We start from the raw sequence: 14,592 nt of genomic DNA on the forward strand, positions 1-14,592 counted from the left end.
ATGAGTTGAGCGCTAACTATAGTTGGGGTTGGGGGAGATCAAGAAAGGTTTCATGGCACCCAGCCTGAGTCTTGAAGAAGATGAGGATGGAGAGGCAGGAAGGAGGAGTAGATTCTAAGCAGTGGGAGAAGCAAAGGGAAATGGAACTTCAAGTTTGAGAAACAGATAGTAAGGCAGTTTGAATGGGATGTCGGTGGTAGAAAGGATAGTCATTTGAAATAAGGCTGAAAAGGAAGACAGACTGGAGGCAAGTTGTTAAGATTCATAAAGTACCAACCTGAAGAATTTGTGTCTTAGAAGCCATAAGGAGCCACTAGGTTTTTGAGCCGGGAGGGTGATCAGATCTGTGCCCTGGGAAGATTTCTGCTGCAGCTGTGTGAGGGATGGGTTGGAGCAAGAAGACCCTGAAAGCAGGAAATCCAGTTGGAAGCAGGGGGATGATAATGGTCCTTGAAGGCAGGAAGACTTGGCTCACACTGGCTGCACAATGCTGAGCAACTCATTTACCCTCTACTCTACACACTGCTGTTGTTCAGTCGTGTCTGACTCTCCATGACCCTGTTTGGGGTTCTCTTGGCAAAGATACTGTAGCGGTTTACCATTTCCTTTTCCAGTGTTTCCTCATTTTACAGATGAAGAAACTGAGGCAAACAGAGATTAAATGACTTGCCCAGGGACACAGAGCTAGCAAGTGGCTGAGGCTGGATTTGAACTCAGATCTTCCTGATTCCAAGCCCAGTGTTCATTGAACCACCGAGCAATACTCTAACACCCCTGCATCAATACAAATGGATGGTGAGGAGGAAAGTGATAATAATCCTCCACAAATTCCTACGCCATTGGGGGTGACCCTGGGTTCCCAAAGGCTGAACTCTGTCAATTTTCTACCCTAGTGGAAGCTAGGCGGCCCAGTGGCTAGAGTGCTGGATTTGACCTCGGGAAGGTCAAATCCCACCTCAGACACTTAATAACTGAGTGACCCTGGAAGAGTCACTCTCTGCCTCAGTTTCCTCATCTGTAAAATGGGGATAAAAATAAAAACCCTATCTCACAGACTTGTTATGAGGATCAAATGAGATAATTTGTGGAAAGCACTTTATAAACCTCCACACACATATAAATGTTAACTATTATTATCACCCTGCCAGAAAGGCTTCAAGTATAATCTTGGCAACAGATAAGAGTCAGCTTTCTGAGCCTAGTTAAGTATATAAAGACTCTTCACCAGTAAGCTGACCATTTAGTAATGAGTTCTCTGATGCTGGCAACCTTTGAAAGAAAAGCACCAAGTAGCCCTCAGTCCTAGGCTGCCCCCTTGCACTTCTGTGGTTCGAGAGGTAAAATAACAGGTGGGAGGGTAGGGAGGGGAAGACAAAGGATGCACATGTCTTTCAGACCATCTGTACATTTCAATTTGGCTTTTGTACTCTGAGTGTGAGATCATTCTCCAACAACCAACAAGCACATACGCTACTGGAAAGAACTGAATCCTATCAGTCTTTGTATTCTCACTAAAGGAGGAGGAGGAAGAAGGAAGGACGGCAGTGAAAAGAGTGTTGGGTTTGGAACTGAAGTGCCTGAGTCTGCAGCCCAGTTCTACTATCTGAAACCCATAAGACCTGGGGCAAGTGACAATCTCCCTGTGCTTCAGTTTTCTCATCACCAAAATGAAAGGGTTGGACCAGATGGCTCTGAGAGCCTTTCTAACTCTAAGAGTAGGATTTTAAGATATCATTAAGTGGAAGAATGTCTTATCCACTCTCCTTGAAGAGTAAAGGAATTAGAAGAATCCGTTTTATTGTGTGCCAAAAGGCAACAAGAAACATCATTTCATGGTTCATTTGTTCATCTCACACTTCAGTGCTCATTAAAGTAAATTTGCAAAAAAAAAATTGAGAGGAGTTTTAGCTTGTGAAACAACAATGGTTGCAGTGGGTTTTATTTTATTTTGATTTTTAATAGTATTTTATTTTTTTCCAATTACATGTAAAGACAGTTTTAACATTCATTTTTTTAATTTGAGTTCCAAATTTTCTCCCTCACTCTCTTCCCTCCCTCCTCTCTAAAACAGTAAGCAATTTGTTATAGGTTATATGTGTGCAATCATGTAAAACATATTTCCATATTAGTCATGTTGTCAGAGCAGATCTTATGAAGAAGTTGAAAAGAACCTCCAAATTAAATAAACATGTACTTTGATACTTGGTGATTTCACTGCAAAGGTAGAAAAAGGTGAAGACAGTGAGGATTACATTATTAAGCATGGATCAGGAAAAGAAATGAGACCAAAAGCTTTTTAGGTGACACAGAAACCTTATATATCTCATATATATGTCCATATATATATGTATGTATGTGTGTGTGTATGTATGTATGTATATGTGTGTATGTATATGTGTGTGTACATATATATATTATATATATCATAAATGCTTTCTTTTGACAAGAGAATTAGGGGACACTGGAGGAGGGGACACTGAAAAAAATCACAAAAAATTTTATTGTTGGTATTTTAAGCGACAGGAAATGACTCTAATACTCAGCTATTTGTATATAATCTATTTTATTAGAGCTCCCAGTGGGATGTATGGGGTACTCAAGGAGGACTAGCCCCTCTGGTGTGATGGCTTGCCAAGCCCTTTTCAGGGCTGCTCATCCACCCTTGGTGTCCACCTGGCACCCAACTCTCACCTGTGGCTTCAAGAATCTGTAGCATGTGCAGAGGCCACAACCCAGTAGAATCATCTTAGCAGATGGGATAAACCAGGTTGAGGGTAACTAACAGGCCTCAAACCCATCAGTGAGTTAGAGGGAATATCTACCCCAAGCATGTGAAGACTTCCACCAGACAGAATGGACAGATGAGAACAATTTGTTCCAATGGTCATGAAGGCAACTGAAGTAGCTGCTGTTGAGAATTTAGAGCTTGGTCAGATGTCAAAAATGCCAAAGTTATCTACTGCATGCCAGGCCATCACCACTTCTCCTGGGTTTTGTCCTGCCATAGGACAAAATGATTTGATGATTCTGGGACAGGGCGACTGACAACTTTGCGCAGCTCTGCCTCACCTAAATCCAATTCATATGCAAATGGAGACATCGCCCTGGTGCTCTTCGAAAATGAAGGACAAACAACAAGAGCTCCTAGTTAGACCAAAAGTCAAAATTAATATGCAACTAAAAGAAAGAATAAAACTGTTTTAAAAGATATTATGTGTCACGGGAATAAATCAATCCTGACCTATTCAAATAAGTTAAGCTACTAAAACTTAAAACTGCACTAAGACTTTTGGAACACCCTGAACAGTCCTTAAGGTTGGTAAAGTACTTTATAGAACACTTTCAGGAAGGTTCTTGAAGTATTATTTTCATGCCCCTTTTTTTCTGAAGAGGATACTGAGGCTGAGGCGTGTTAAGTCCAGCATCACATAGCTAACAAGAGTCTCAGCTGAGATTCATACTCAGGCCTCCCTAACTCAAATAACTCAAATTCCTGTGTTCTGTCCACTATAGAATGCTACTTCTCAGTCAATGGCATTTGAAGACAACTTGAGTTTCCTTCTCACAGCTGGACTTAGGCCTGTTTGCCAGGACACAGCTGGTTCACCTCCTTTTTGACTGTAGCCATTTTCCCTTTATTATGGAATCTGAAATATGACTCTGGTGTATGGGATTGCTTCCAATTAAGATGAATTTGCGCTTTTTTTGGTGAGGCAATGGAGTGGAGTGACTTGCCCAGGGTCACACAACTTATAAGTGTCAAGTGTCTGAATTCAGATTTGAACTCAGGTCCTCTTGAATCCAGGGTCAATGCTCTATCCGGTGTACCATCCAGCTGCCCCAAGATGAATCTACTTTTAAATGCCATGAAACTGTTTCAGCCATAGCTACAGACTTAAGTTATTACAGTTTAAAAGTATGCAAAGATTTATTGAAGCCCATATACATATCATCTTGAAATAATTTAATGTGTGTTTGTATGCTACTTAACAACCAAGACAAACAGGGAAATAGTCACAAGAAAATTAATCACTTGGTCCACATCAATGGTTTTATTGTGAAGGATAAACTTTTATTAAGTCAGACCCTATTCCTTCCTGAGAATCCTGCTCTGTGAAAAGAACATTGAGCTTGAACCTACGTAGGAAATAAAATCAGGAAATATGTGCATAGTTGAGTGGTTAAGAATATTATGTGGTGATTGCCTACGATGACTGACATAAAGGAAGGCTTGTTGTTGTTCGGTCATATCCAACTCTTTGTGACCCTATTTGGGGTTTTCTTGGCAAAGATACTGGAGTGGTTTGCTGTTTCCTTCTCCAGCATGTCCCAGTTTTACAGAAGAGGAACTGAGGCAAATAGAGACTAAGTGACTTGCCCAGGGTCACACAGCTAGTAAATGTCTAAGGCCAAATTTGACTCAGATCTTCCTAACTGCAGGCCTGGTGCTCTATCTACTGCATCACCTAGCTGCCCCAAAACCTTAGACAAATATTTGTAGTCAACAACAGAATTGTAAGAATGGTCCTAGTGAATCAATTTACTATTAATTGCTTCCAATTTTATGGAAGTTTTAGACTAAGTTCAAGTCTTTAGCAGCATTTATTATTATTGTTATCTCTCCTTTTGTTGGGGTTCAGATAGACACAGTCTTGGGACAAGAAGTTATCCTATTATTATTTCTTTGCATTCAATGTTTACTTGGCACAGGTTTTTTTTAGTTGAATGAAAATAATAGATTTGGAAGTTTATTCTTGGTAGGTTCACCATAGGCATCCTTAGTACAACTCCAGTAGCATACAGGATATCAGAGATGATATGCTCCTCATCCTCTTCCCACATGATTATGGTCTCCTCTTCTAGGTCTCTATGATTTGAAAGCTTTTCATTCCACGGAGCTTGGAGACCATAACCATTTGGGATCTCAACATCCATCAAAATATTATTCTTGAGTTTCTGTGAATCAACATTATATCTGGGCAATTATGGGCAATAGTTTGGTCTGCAATAAGAACTGTTATTAATATTAGCAATGGCTATAATTTTCTCAAGCATAGCAACTCATGAAATTATCTTGTCTGGGGCTAGTGGCTGGGGTCATGTGGAAGGACCACATTGATCAAATTGTACAAGTCCCAAAGTGTCAAAATTCCATCTTGGATGACTCATTCTGTCTTATCTGTCCTGTGGAACTTGGTTCAATATCTATAGCTATTATCAATATTCACTTGAGGCTGTTTATATTAACCCTGTATGTTTTTGTGGGGGTGGGGGTGATTTTGCAGTTACTCAAAGCCATCCCAGTGGGAATTGGTCAGATCTACGGCTGTGATAATCCTTGGACTGGTGGGCTTTTCCTGGTTGCCATTCTCCTCTCCTCCCCACTCATGGGCTTGCATGCAGCGATTGGATCAATAGTGGGGATGATAGCAGGTACTCCCATTGTCCCTGGTAAGGGTGGGTCTCTTGAACAAAGTAGATGATATGTTGGGCTCTCATTAAGCTTCTCCTAATCCAGCTCCTTTCAGTGTGTCGGGCCCCTTCTTGAAATGTGCACTAACTCCACTTCTCTTGTGTGACAGGGCTGAGCCTTTCAGCTTCATTTGAAGATATCTATGCTGGATCATGGGGCTTCAACAGCTCACTAGCCTGCATAGCAATAGGAGGGATGTTCATGGCTCTCACTTGGCAAACCCATCTCCTATCACTTGCCTGTGGTATGTATCCAATGAAGCTCCAGGGCTGGGTTAATAACTATGGGTTGAAAAAAAAAACCCACTGACCTAGAAGCATCAGATTTAGGACAGATGCTCTTAACCATGTTAGTGTCATGGACTCCTTTGGCAATCTGGTGAAATCTATAGACACTTCAGGGGAATGTTTTTTAATGCATAAAATAAGATGTTCATGATTACAAAGGAAACCAGTTACACTGAAATAATTATCAAAATATATATTTTTGAAAAAACAAACTTCATGGGCCCCAGGTTCAGAACTAGACTTAGGGTGATGGGTTTAGAGTAAGAAGGAGCTTTAGAGGTCATCTAACCTAACCTGCTCATTCTACAGGTAAGGAAAATGAGGACTAGAGCTAGAAGGAACTTCAGATCATACAAAGCCACCCCCTAACTTTAGAGAGGAGGAAAATGAGGACCAGAAGTTAAATGCTTTGTTCAGGGTCACAGAGGTAGTAAAAGAGCAGATGGGCACCTTGACCCCAGGGGTTGTGATGCTAAATCTGGGGCTCTTTTCATGACACCACATTGTCTAAATGTCAGGATAGCTGGCTTCCTGTTCTATCTCATCCACTAACTTCAGTGTGGCCTTAATGTCAAGAAACAGTCACAGGCAGAAAGGAAGCTGTCCCTTAAAGCTACGCTACGTATAGTAAGCTATACTTAGATGTGCTGTATAAGGCAGACTGGCCCTGCCTTATGAATAGAGAAGGACCTTAGAGGGCCCCTCTTTGACACAAAAAGGAACTGGAAGATGGACAAAAGGTGCACAAGGAGATATATATGTATACACACATATGTACATATGTATATATTTAGATATAATATATACATACATATATACATGCATGTATGTGTACATATATGTGCATACATATATATGTGTGTGTGCGTGTACGCATACATAATGTATAGTAGCATTCCCTTTAGGTACCGTGGTAGCTGGCCACACGGAAGGGCAAGGTCCAGGGGATTATTGGGGTAAAAATGGGGCTACTTAACTCAGGAAGCAGCCCTGGCCAATTAGGGCTAGGATTCTTCTACACTCTGTGACTCAACAATTTTATATCCTGCAAATTTAATTGTTCTACCAACTTTGTCTTGGCCGCTGGCAAAGTCCTTTTGAAAAATTCAACCTCTGTCTTAGTTGCCCTAAGGGAAATGGCAGGATTTGGTGGGGGGGAGCATGGAGCAGGGAGACAGAGACCGAATCCATGAAGAATTCAGAAGACAATAGGGTTTAAGTGAGTTTTGGGGGCTGGAGGAGGGGGAGGATCTGGATTATCTGTAAGACATTGTCTGATGGCATTGACTCTGTGTCTCTAAACAGAAGGGGCTGAATAAACAAAACCAAAAGCATCCCAAATGGGTCAAGGGTATGACTCTTTCTGCCTAGGATCTTTATGTACTGAGAAAGTCACTTGACCTTAATTTCTTCCTCTGTCAAATGGGAATAATCATACCTACCCCCCATCTACCTCCCCAGGTTGTTTTGAATGTAATAAGAGATCACAATGATGAAACAATTTAAAAGTACGAAGTGCTATTCAGATCTAAGCTGCAATTATTGTCGTTTTTATTGCTGAGGGGAAAATGAATGTAAATTGTTCTTTAGTCTGGTATTCTTGCCATTTGGGATATGTGTGACTTTAGGTAAGTTTCTTAACTTCCTGGACGTCAGTTTCTTCAGCCATAAAATGATCTAGATTATTGTCATCACCAGGAGAATGTTTCAGGCTAAAGAATTCAACGGCAAATTCCTTTAAGCTAAATACTAAATCCACTTCATTAGGTGCATTAGCTGATTAGGCTGTAAACTTTGGGGAATATGTGAATTGTCTAATCAAAGCTGTGTAAGGGATGAGGGGGACCTTGTTAACTCATTTATGAGGGAAGTCCATTGCTCAACACCACACATCTCCCTAGTGGTCCAGTCAAACTTGTATCTCCTGATTTCTCTGCCAGTGTTCTTTCTAGCACACCATACTGCCTCCTTCCACATAGACAGACTATGGCTCTGGGACATTAGAACATTGGCCGAGGGTCTAAAAAAGCTGCCTTTTTCTCCTATAGTTCTCACACCCATGGAGTCCCTTAGGCACTGTTTTTTTTTTTATTTTATTTTAGAATAATAATAGAAGCTGACTTATCTCTTTGGTTCATAATGGTGACCCTGGGATCTTTAGGTCCCTAAAAGTAGAGCACAAGCTCTGGAACATCCTGCCATGCTGCAAAGGCTTGAAGAATGGTCTCAGTGATAGTCGTTCTCATTTCTGAGAACCAACCTAGCTAAGTTCCAAGAAGTTCATTACCAGGAACCTGGTCATTGGGTGAAGATCTCTTTAGCCATTGTTACTCGATTGTTTCAGTTGTATCTGACTCTTCATGAACCCATTTGGCATTTTCTTGGCAGAGATACTGGAGTGGTTGGCAATTTCCTTCTCCAGCTCATTTTACGGATGAGGAAACTAAGGCAAACAGATAGCTAGTAAGTGTCTGAGGCCAGATTTGAACTCAAGAAGATGTCTTCCTGACTCCATGCAGCACTCCATCTGGCACTCTATGCAATATGACGCCACCTCACTGCCCCAAGGAATTTGATAAGATACTTCAAATTAAATCAATACATATTTTCATACTTGGTGACTTCAATGCATGATGGGCAGCAGAAAGAAGGGCAAAAAATATTTTGGAGAATATGTCACAGGAATAATAGAGAAAAGAGGCCAAAATGCCTATATGTCATGAATAGATATTTTCTTCAAGAAAGGAGTCAGAAAGCACTGGACATAGAAAGCACTGAATAGCATTACAAAAAAAAACAAAGAAGGAAATTGTCTGATTTTAACATATAAGTAATTTTCAAAACACCAAAAGAACCTGAAAACCACCTCAACCAGGAAACACTTGATCTTACCAACCAAAAAAAAATTATGGTATCCTGGGTCAACTCCAATTTCAAATATAACTTCAGGTGCCAAATTTCATGGAAGAAGATGGTAGAAGATCATGAATGGTATCCTTTATAAAAACTGAAAGAAACAATAGAGAATCATGGAGCTAAAGCTGGAAGGGACTTCTGAAAGCATCTAGTCCAACTCTCTGCATTTTACAGATATGAACACTGAGGCCTACAGGACTTGTGACTTGCTCAAGGTCACATGGGTAGTAAACATTAGGTGGAATTTGAACCCAGGTCCTTTGAGTCCAGAGCCAATACCCTTTCCACCGTACCATATTTGGAATGAGACACAATTAAGCCAGACTATCCTGATGGCACTGCAGGATTAAATTAGGAAAAAAAACCAAAAACCGTACAAAAGCAAAGATCTGTTAAGACTTTTATAACAAAGTATTTTCTTCAATGACAATGAAGTTAGGCTCTAAAATCACAACTCCAATGTGTAGAAATGGCATTAAAGAAAACAAAGACGGTAAAAGCAGCTAGATGAGACCAAATAGACATAGATAAGATCTGTGCTGGACACAACACAAATGTGCAGACGCTGAGACATTGCCTCTCAGGATACTTGAAAGAAGGGAAGATACCAAATGCTTGGAAAAATCTCAGATGTTATTAGTTCCCCAAAAAAAGCCATCAAGAAAAAAATCAGTAGCTACTCATCCATATGCCAATTTTCCCATTTCTATAAAATCTTTATAAGAATAATATACATTTATATTATATACATATATCTCAAGGATATCATTAAATAAGTTATGATAAGGGAACACAGTTCACAAATCATATGCCAAAGCAAGCCACATTTTTATAGTCACACAATCAATAAAAGGTGCATAGAATACCATATCTCATGGTACTAATAGGCTTGTTGGCTACAGAAATAGCATTTGATCCTAGAGAGTGCCACTTCAAATATTAATATCCAGTAAGGTGTCTCCCCTGTAAGAGTCAAACTCATAAGAGATTCCTTAAAGGATATAACATTAGAAATAATGTTGATGACCTTCTGATTATTAATTTCAAGTAGGCTATAGAATAAGGAGACCTATGCTCATCAAAGGCATTTGCCCCCATCTTAGAGGATTTGCAGCGCAGAATCCAAATGAAAAGAATTTCCTATAGATAGTAAAGTGCCTCTAGTGCTCTTGCTTGCAAATGACATTGCACAGATTGCATCAAGCCCCAGACCATGAAAGAGCTTCCAAAATGAAATCCATAATCACTGCAGAGTTTGTTCTAACTATCCACACAGAAAAAAACAAATGGATAGAGAATGCTTATTGTCGATACCATGAGGTACATTCTGAATGGACAGGCCATTGAGCTAGTCCATTACTGCAGAGATCTTGGATAGGCACTGTACACAGATGACAACTGGACCCAGAGTTGAATAGGATGAAGAGAGGAGACTGGACTACCTATGTGGAAACTGCCTGGTCCCTTTAATGAAACCAAATTGCTCCCTGAAACACAGGCACATCTTAAAAACAAAAGCAAACCTAGTGTTGTCCTGGTTGTACTCTACAACTGCTCATCCCGAAATACCAGTCTCAAGAAACAAAGTTCAAGGTCACTCATGGGACAACTGAGATATGCTTGATTGGTGTGAATATAGCATACTACCAGTGAATAGTTGTGCACCTTAAACAGAGTGAAATACATTATCAAAGAGATTTAAGAAGAGAATGTGAGCCAATAACAGAGGAAGAACAAGGCATGGCAGTTGGATAGCCCATTTACATACTTATCCATATCCTCCTATAAATCATCCACAGAGGGTCCACCTAGAATGTTTGTGGGTAAGAGTTGCACAGGATGAGATCAGTTACGATCTACACTGTCGGAGAGAGGAACCCACACTAGTGAGATCCCAAGATTCTGAATTTTAGGTTTGCAGCACATTATATACATGATTTCAGTAGACTCTCACAATAGCCTTGTGAGGTGGTACCACAGAGGGTACTATCCCCACTTCACAAAGGAGAGACCTGAGGCTCAGTTTGTGATTTCCTCACAATCACATGACTTATGAGTATTGGAGGAAAGTTTGAACCCAAGTATCGCGTGATTCCAAGTCGAATGCTCTTTCTATTGCTTCTCCTGGAATATGTAACTAGCTCTTAAAATAATGCATAGGAAAGTATTTAGGTTAATTAGGTAACAAATTAGGTATGAATGGATAAATAAGTGTTTAATCATTTATTATGTGCCAATCATGATGCTAAAAGCTGGCGATAAAAGTAGGAAAGGTGATTCGGTCCTCTATCTAAAGGAGTTCTTACTCTAATTGGGGGAGACAACACAAAAAGGAAAACCAATGAGACTATACTAAGGTAAACGAGAATGTTTTAATTACTCATATTTCCCATCCTCAGGAAATCTAAAGTTCAGAGGGGAGAGTACGTAGATAAGTGGAGCATTAACTAAATAGAGTCACTGAATTGAGTTGGAAAGGACCCCAGAGGTCATCCACTCCAACTTGTACCTCCACGAGAATCCAGCCCCCTTCCCATAGGGTTTTACTTGAATGTAGTTCCTATCCTTAACAAACCTGTAAGATGAGAGTAGGGTAGGTTGGACCTCTGAAGGGAGAGAAGGGAAAAAGACCTCCTTGGACAAGTGAAAGAATAAGTAGATTGCCTAAACATTTTCCACCTGACATAATATTCCAATATCTCATTGTGTCATTGCGTAAACCTTGGATTCTCCATTGGTGCTTTGTGCTTGGGTCAGACACTGTTCGTTCCATTGCTCTTGGGTGATGTGAGCAGACTGTTTGTTCTTGGATTAAGGGGCTAAGGCTAGGCCCCACCCTTGGCAGTAATTTCTGGGTTTGGGCTTAGTCTCCTAGTGGTGGTTTAACTTAGGTTTTGGCCTCCACCCATTCTGTCTCCTCTTTACACAGTTCTGAACCTAGAGTTATCTCGCCTCCCATCCCTTTCAGTAATGCTAACAAAGCCCCAATCAGATGTTGGCTATTCCCCTGGTAATGAGCCTTCTAGAAGGCTTCAAGTCTATCTCCCAGATGCTACCTTGGCTCTTTGTCCTGTCGTGGCTCAGGACAAAGATGAGGGTTGCCTGGGCACTTGGCTGGTCCTGTATCCTACTGTGGATCCCAACTTTTTGTGCACCCTCTACCCAGCGTGGTCAGAGTCTCCAAAGGTTTCTTGAAATTTTCTTGTAAAGTTCTGGACTGAATGAAGGCACTTATAACCATTTCTCTTTGGTTTTCTTTACCATTGCTGCATTCCTAGTGTATTCACAGAGATTTGCTGCGGTGTTTGAGGCTTTGGAGGCAGAAACTTTTACTTTGTTGTCGTCCTCTGAGTGTGTTTTTATCTTCCTTGTCACCACAGTAACTTTCTATTGTCAGAACTTTTTCCTTGACTTTTAACTCCATGCTAAAGTGGGGCTCTGCTTCCCAAGTGGAAGGGGCATGGTCCCAAGCTTCAGGTTCTTTTGTGTAACTGTTTTCATGGGTTATTCTGGGGACGCATAAATTTTTTGATTATCACAAGGTGGTATGATCTAGGGAGAGGTATATCTACTACTCTCTTGTACTATGCCCTGGTTTGTGAGTGACCACAAGTAGCTTTCCAACCCTGGAACCCTGACCAGGTCCCTGCTCTCCTGTGGCCACAAGCTTTGCTCTGCTAGTGCTCCTCCTCACACTGGAACTAAGACTCAGGACCGCAACCCACATCTGAGTATAAGCAATACAACAGAGTCCTGCCCCTGGTGCCTTGCTAGGGTGTTTGCGGGAGATTCTGGCTCCCTTCAGTCCTAGCTACTACCATCTCAGTCAAAAGTCAAAAGCCCTGTGTTCTCCCTATACCAGAGGACAGTGAGCTCTGGAAGGTCCTACCCAGCTGGAAAGGATTTGAGTAGGGACCTGAGATTGGATTGAGTGCTATATTCCAAAGACCAACCCAGATAACTTCTGAGAGTTCCATCACCAGAAAGGTGCCCACCAGGTGACAAATATTTTCAGTAACAACTAATGAAACAGCATCCTAAGGCATGTATCAATGGAAGTGTAAGCTATGTACCACTTAAGCTCTGAGAGACTCATTTTCCCATCAGTAAAGTAGGAATAATATTAGTGTACACATACACACACATGCACACAATATTAGCACAAGATTGTTGTGAGGACCAGATGAGACAATGTAGATGAAGTGTTTTAAAGACTTTAAAGTACTGTGTAAATGCTAGCTAATATTATGAGCCTCATTATTAAGCAATGCACATACCCATGACCGCAAAATCCTTCAAGCAGCGCTGAAGTGTGTACAGATGTCTAGTGTCATGGAAAAGCATGGAGTGATCAGAACATTTGAGATTAGGAGGGGAGGTTTGTAATTCAGCATCAATCAGGCAAGAGCTCTGGGAGGAGGAGGCTATGTCTAAGTCCTGAAGGAGAAGAGAGACACTTTTTGGAGGGGAGAGAGTATGCTAGCCTAGGTGTGGGGAAACCCTTAGCAAACCTTCAAAGGTCAAGAAGAGAGAGTGCTCTGACCCTAAATACTCTAACCAGGAGGGACAATTTTAAGGTGTTGTCAGGTCACAGGTGGGAGATATAACAGGGTTGTTTGCACAGGGATTTGAAGTAAAGCACATTCCTGGCAAGTAAAATGTTGCATCCAGTTTCACAGTGCTCATTTTACAGTGATATCAAAATGACTTGCCTTTTCAAGTCAAGCAAGTAAATAAATAACCAAGACTTAGCCCAGAATTATTCCTCGCCTTTACCTGGTAAGGTCCCTTGGGACAACTTAGTTCAGGGGTGGAGAACCTGCAGCCTCAAAGGCCACATATGGCCCTCTAAGTCCTCAAATGCCCTTGGGTCCTTGGGTGCAGCCCTTTGACTGAGTCTTAAGTTTTACAGAACAAATCCTTTTATTAAGGGGATTTATTCAGTGAAGTTTGTATTCAGTCAAAGGGCCACACTCAAGGACCTAGAAGGCCACATGTGGCATCAAGGCCTCAGGTTCCCCACCCCTGAATAGTGCTCCTCCATGTCAACTTTTAAATAGGAACTGGCACAATTAAATTATTAATTTTTATTTGTATCATCAGTGCAAAATGTGAACATGCATATCTTTTATTAGCTGGGTTATCACAGTGCTGATTTTCATCTACTTGTATTAGAGTGATCCTTGACCATCTTAGCCTGCTGAAAGGAACAATGTCCAGGAACAGCAGAAATCCTGGATGGCTCTAAATGGTGGGGCTTCTATTGTTGTTCAGTTGTTTGACTCTTTGTGACTCCATCTGGGGTTTTCTTGGCAGAGATACTGGAATAGTTTGCCATTTCCTTCTCCAGCTCACAGATGAGGAAACTGAGGCAAGCAGGGTTAAATGACTTGCCCAGAGTCACCCAGCTAGTAAGCGGTTGAGGTCAAATTTGAACTCAGGGATATGAGTCTTCCTGACTTCAGGGCAGGCACTCTATCCACTGTACCACCTCACTGTCTCTAGACAACTAGGAAAACCCTCCAGCTTTTGGTTGCACCTAGTTTGGGTGTGGATTATAGGGCTCTTCTGCTTGCCTTTAAGGTCAACCTTAACTAAGGAAACAAATGGAATGAAACTCACAAGAGAGTGAACTTTGTGTTCAACAGTGACCTCAGGGAACTTATAGTCTTGCTGGAGAGAAAAGACCAAGGCACCTAAAAATAATCAATGACCAGCACCAGAGAGTGTTCCTAGTTAGGATCAGTTGCCAGCATGACAGACACAAACTATAAGAAGATGTTCCAGATGGGTTCTTAAAAGCCTTGAATCTCTTAGTAATGTAAACAGGTTCTCAGTAAGAATGTTTCTAAGCTAACTATACTTTCCACTCTAAAATAACAACCAAGAAATTGTGTCTATCAAAAATATCTATTA

At 41.0% G+C, this 14,592-nt stretch overlaps 1 protein-coding gene across 2 annotated transcripts in view; it reads left to right on the forward strand.

The window, feature by feature from the left end:
- Positions 1–14,592, forward strand: part of SLC14A1 (solute carrier family 14 member 1 (Kidd blood group)) — a 97,428-nt gene that overhangs the window by 72,731 nt on the left and 10,105 nt on the right. For both annotated transcript variants that reach the window (XM_036734136.1, XM_036734894.1), the window contains exons 6-7: positions 5,286–5,433; positions 5,583–5,717. In XM_036734136.1, coding sequence (XP_036590031.1) covers positions 5,286–5,433; positions 5,583–5,717 — 283 coding nt within the window. The remainder of the gene's footprint in view (positions 1–5,285; positions 5,434–5,582; positions 5,718–14,592) is intronic.

This window comes from Trichosurus vulpecula, chromosome 1, assembly GCF_011100635.1.
Source record: "Trichosurus vulpecula isolate mTriVul1 chromosome 1, mTriVul1.pri, whole genome shotgun sequence".
NCBI classification, from domain to species: domain Eukaryota; kingdom Metazoa; phylum Chordata; class Mammalia; order Diprotodontia; family Phalangeridae; genus Trichosurus; species Trichosurus vulpecula.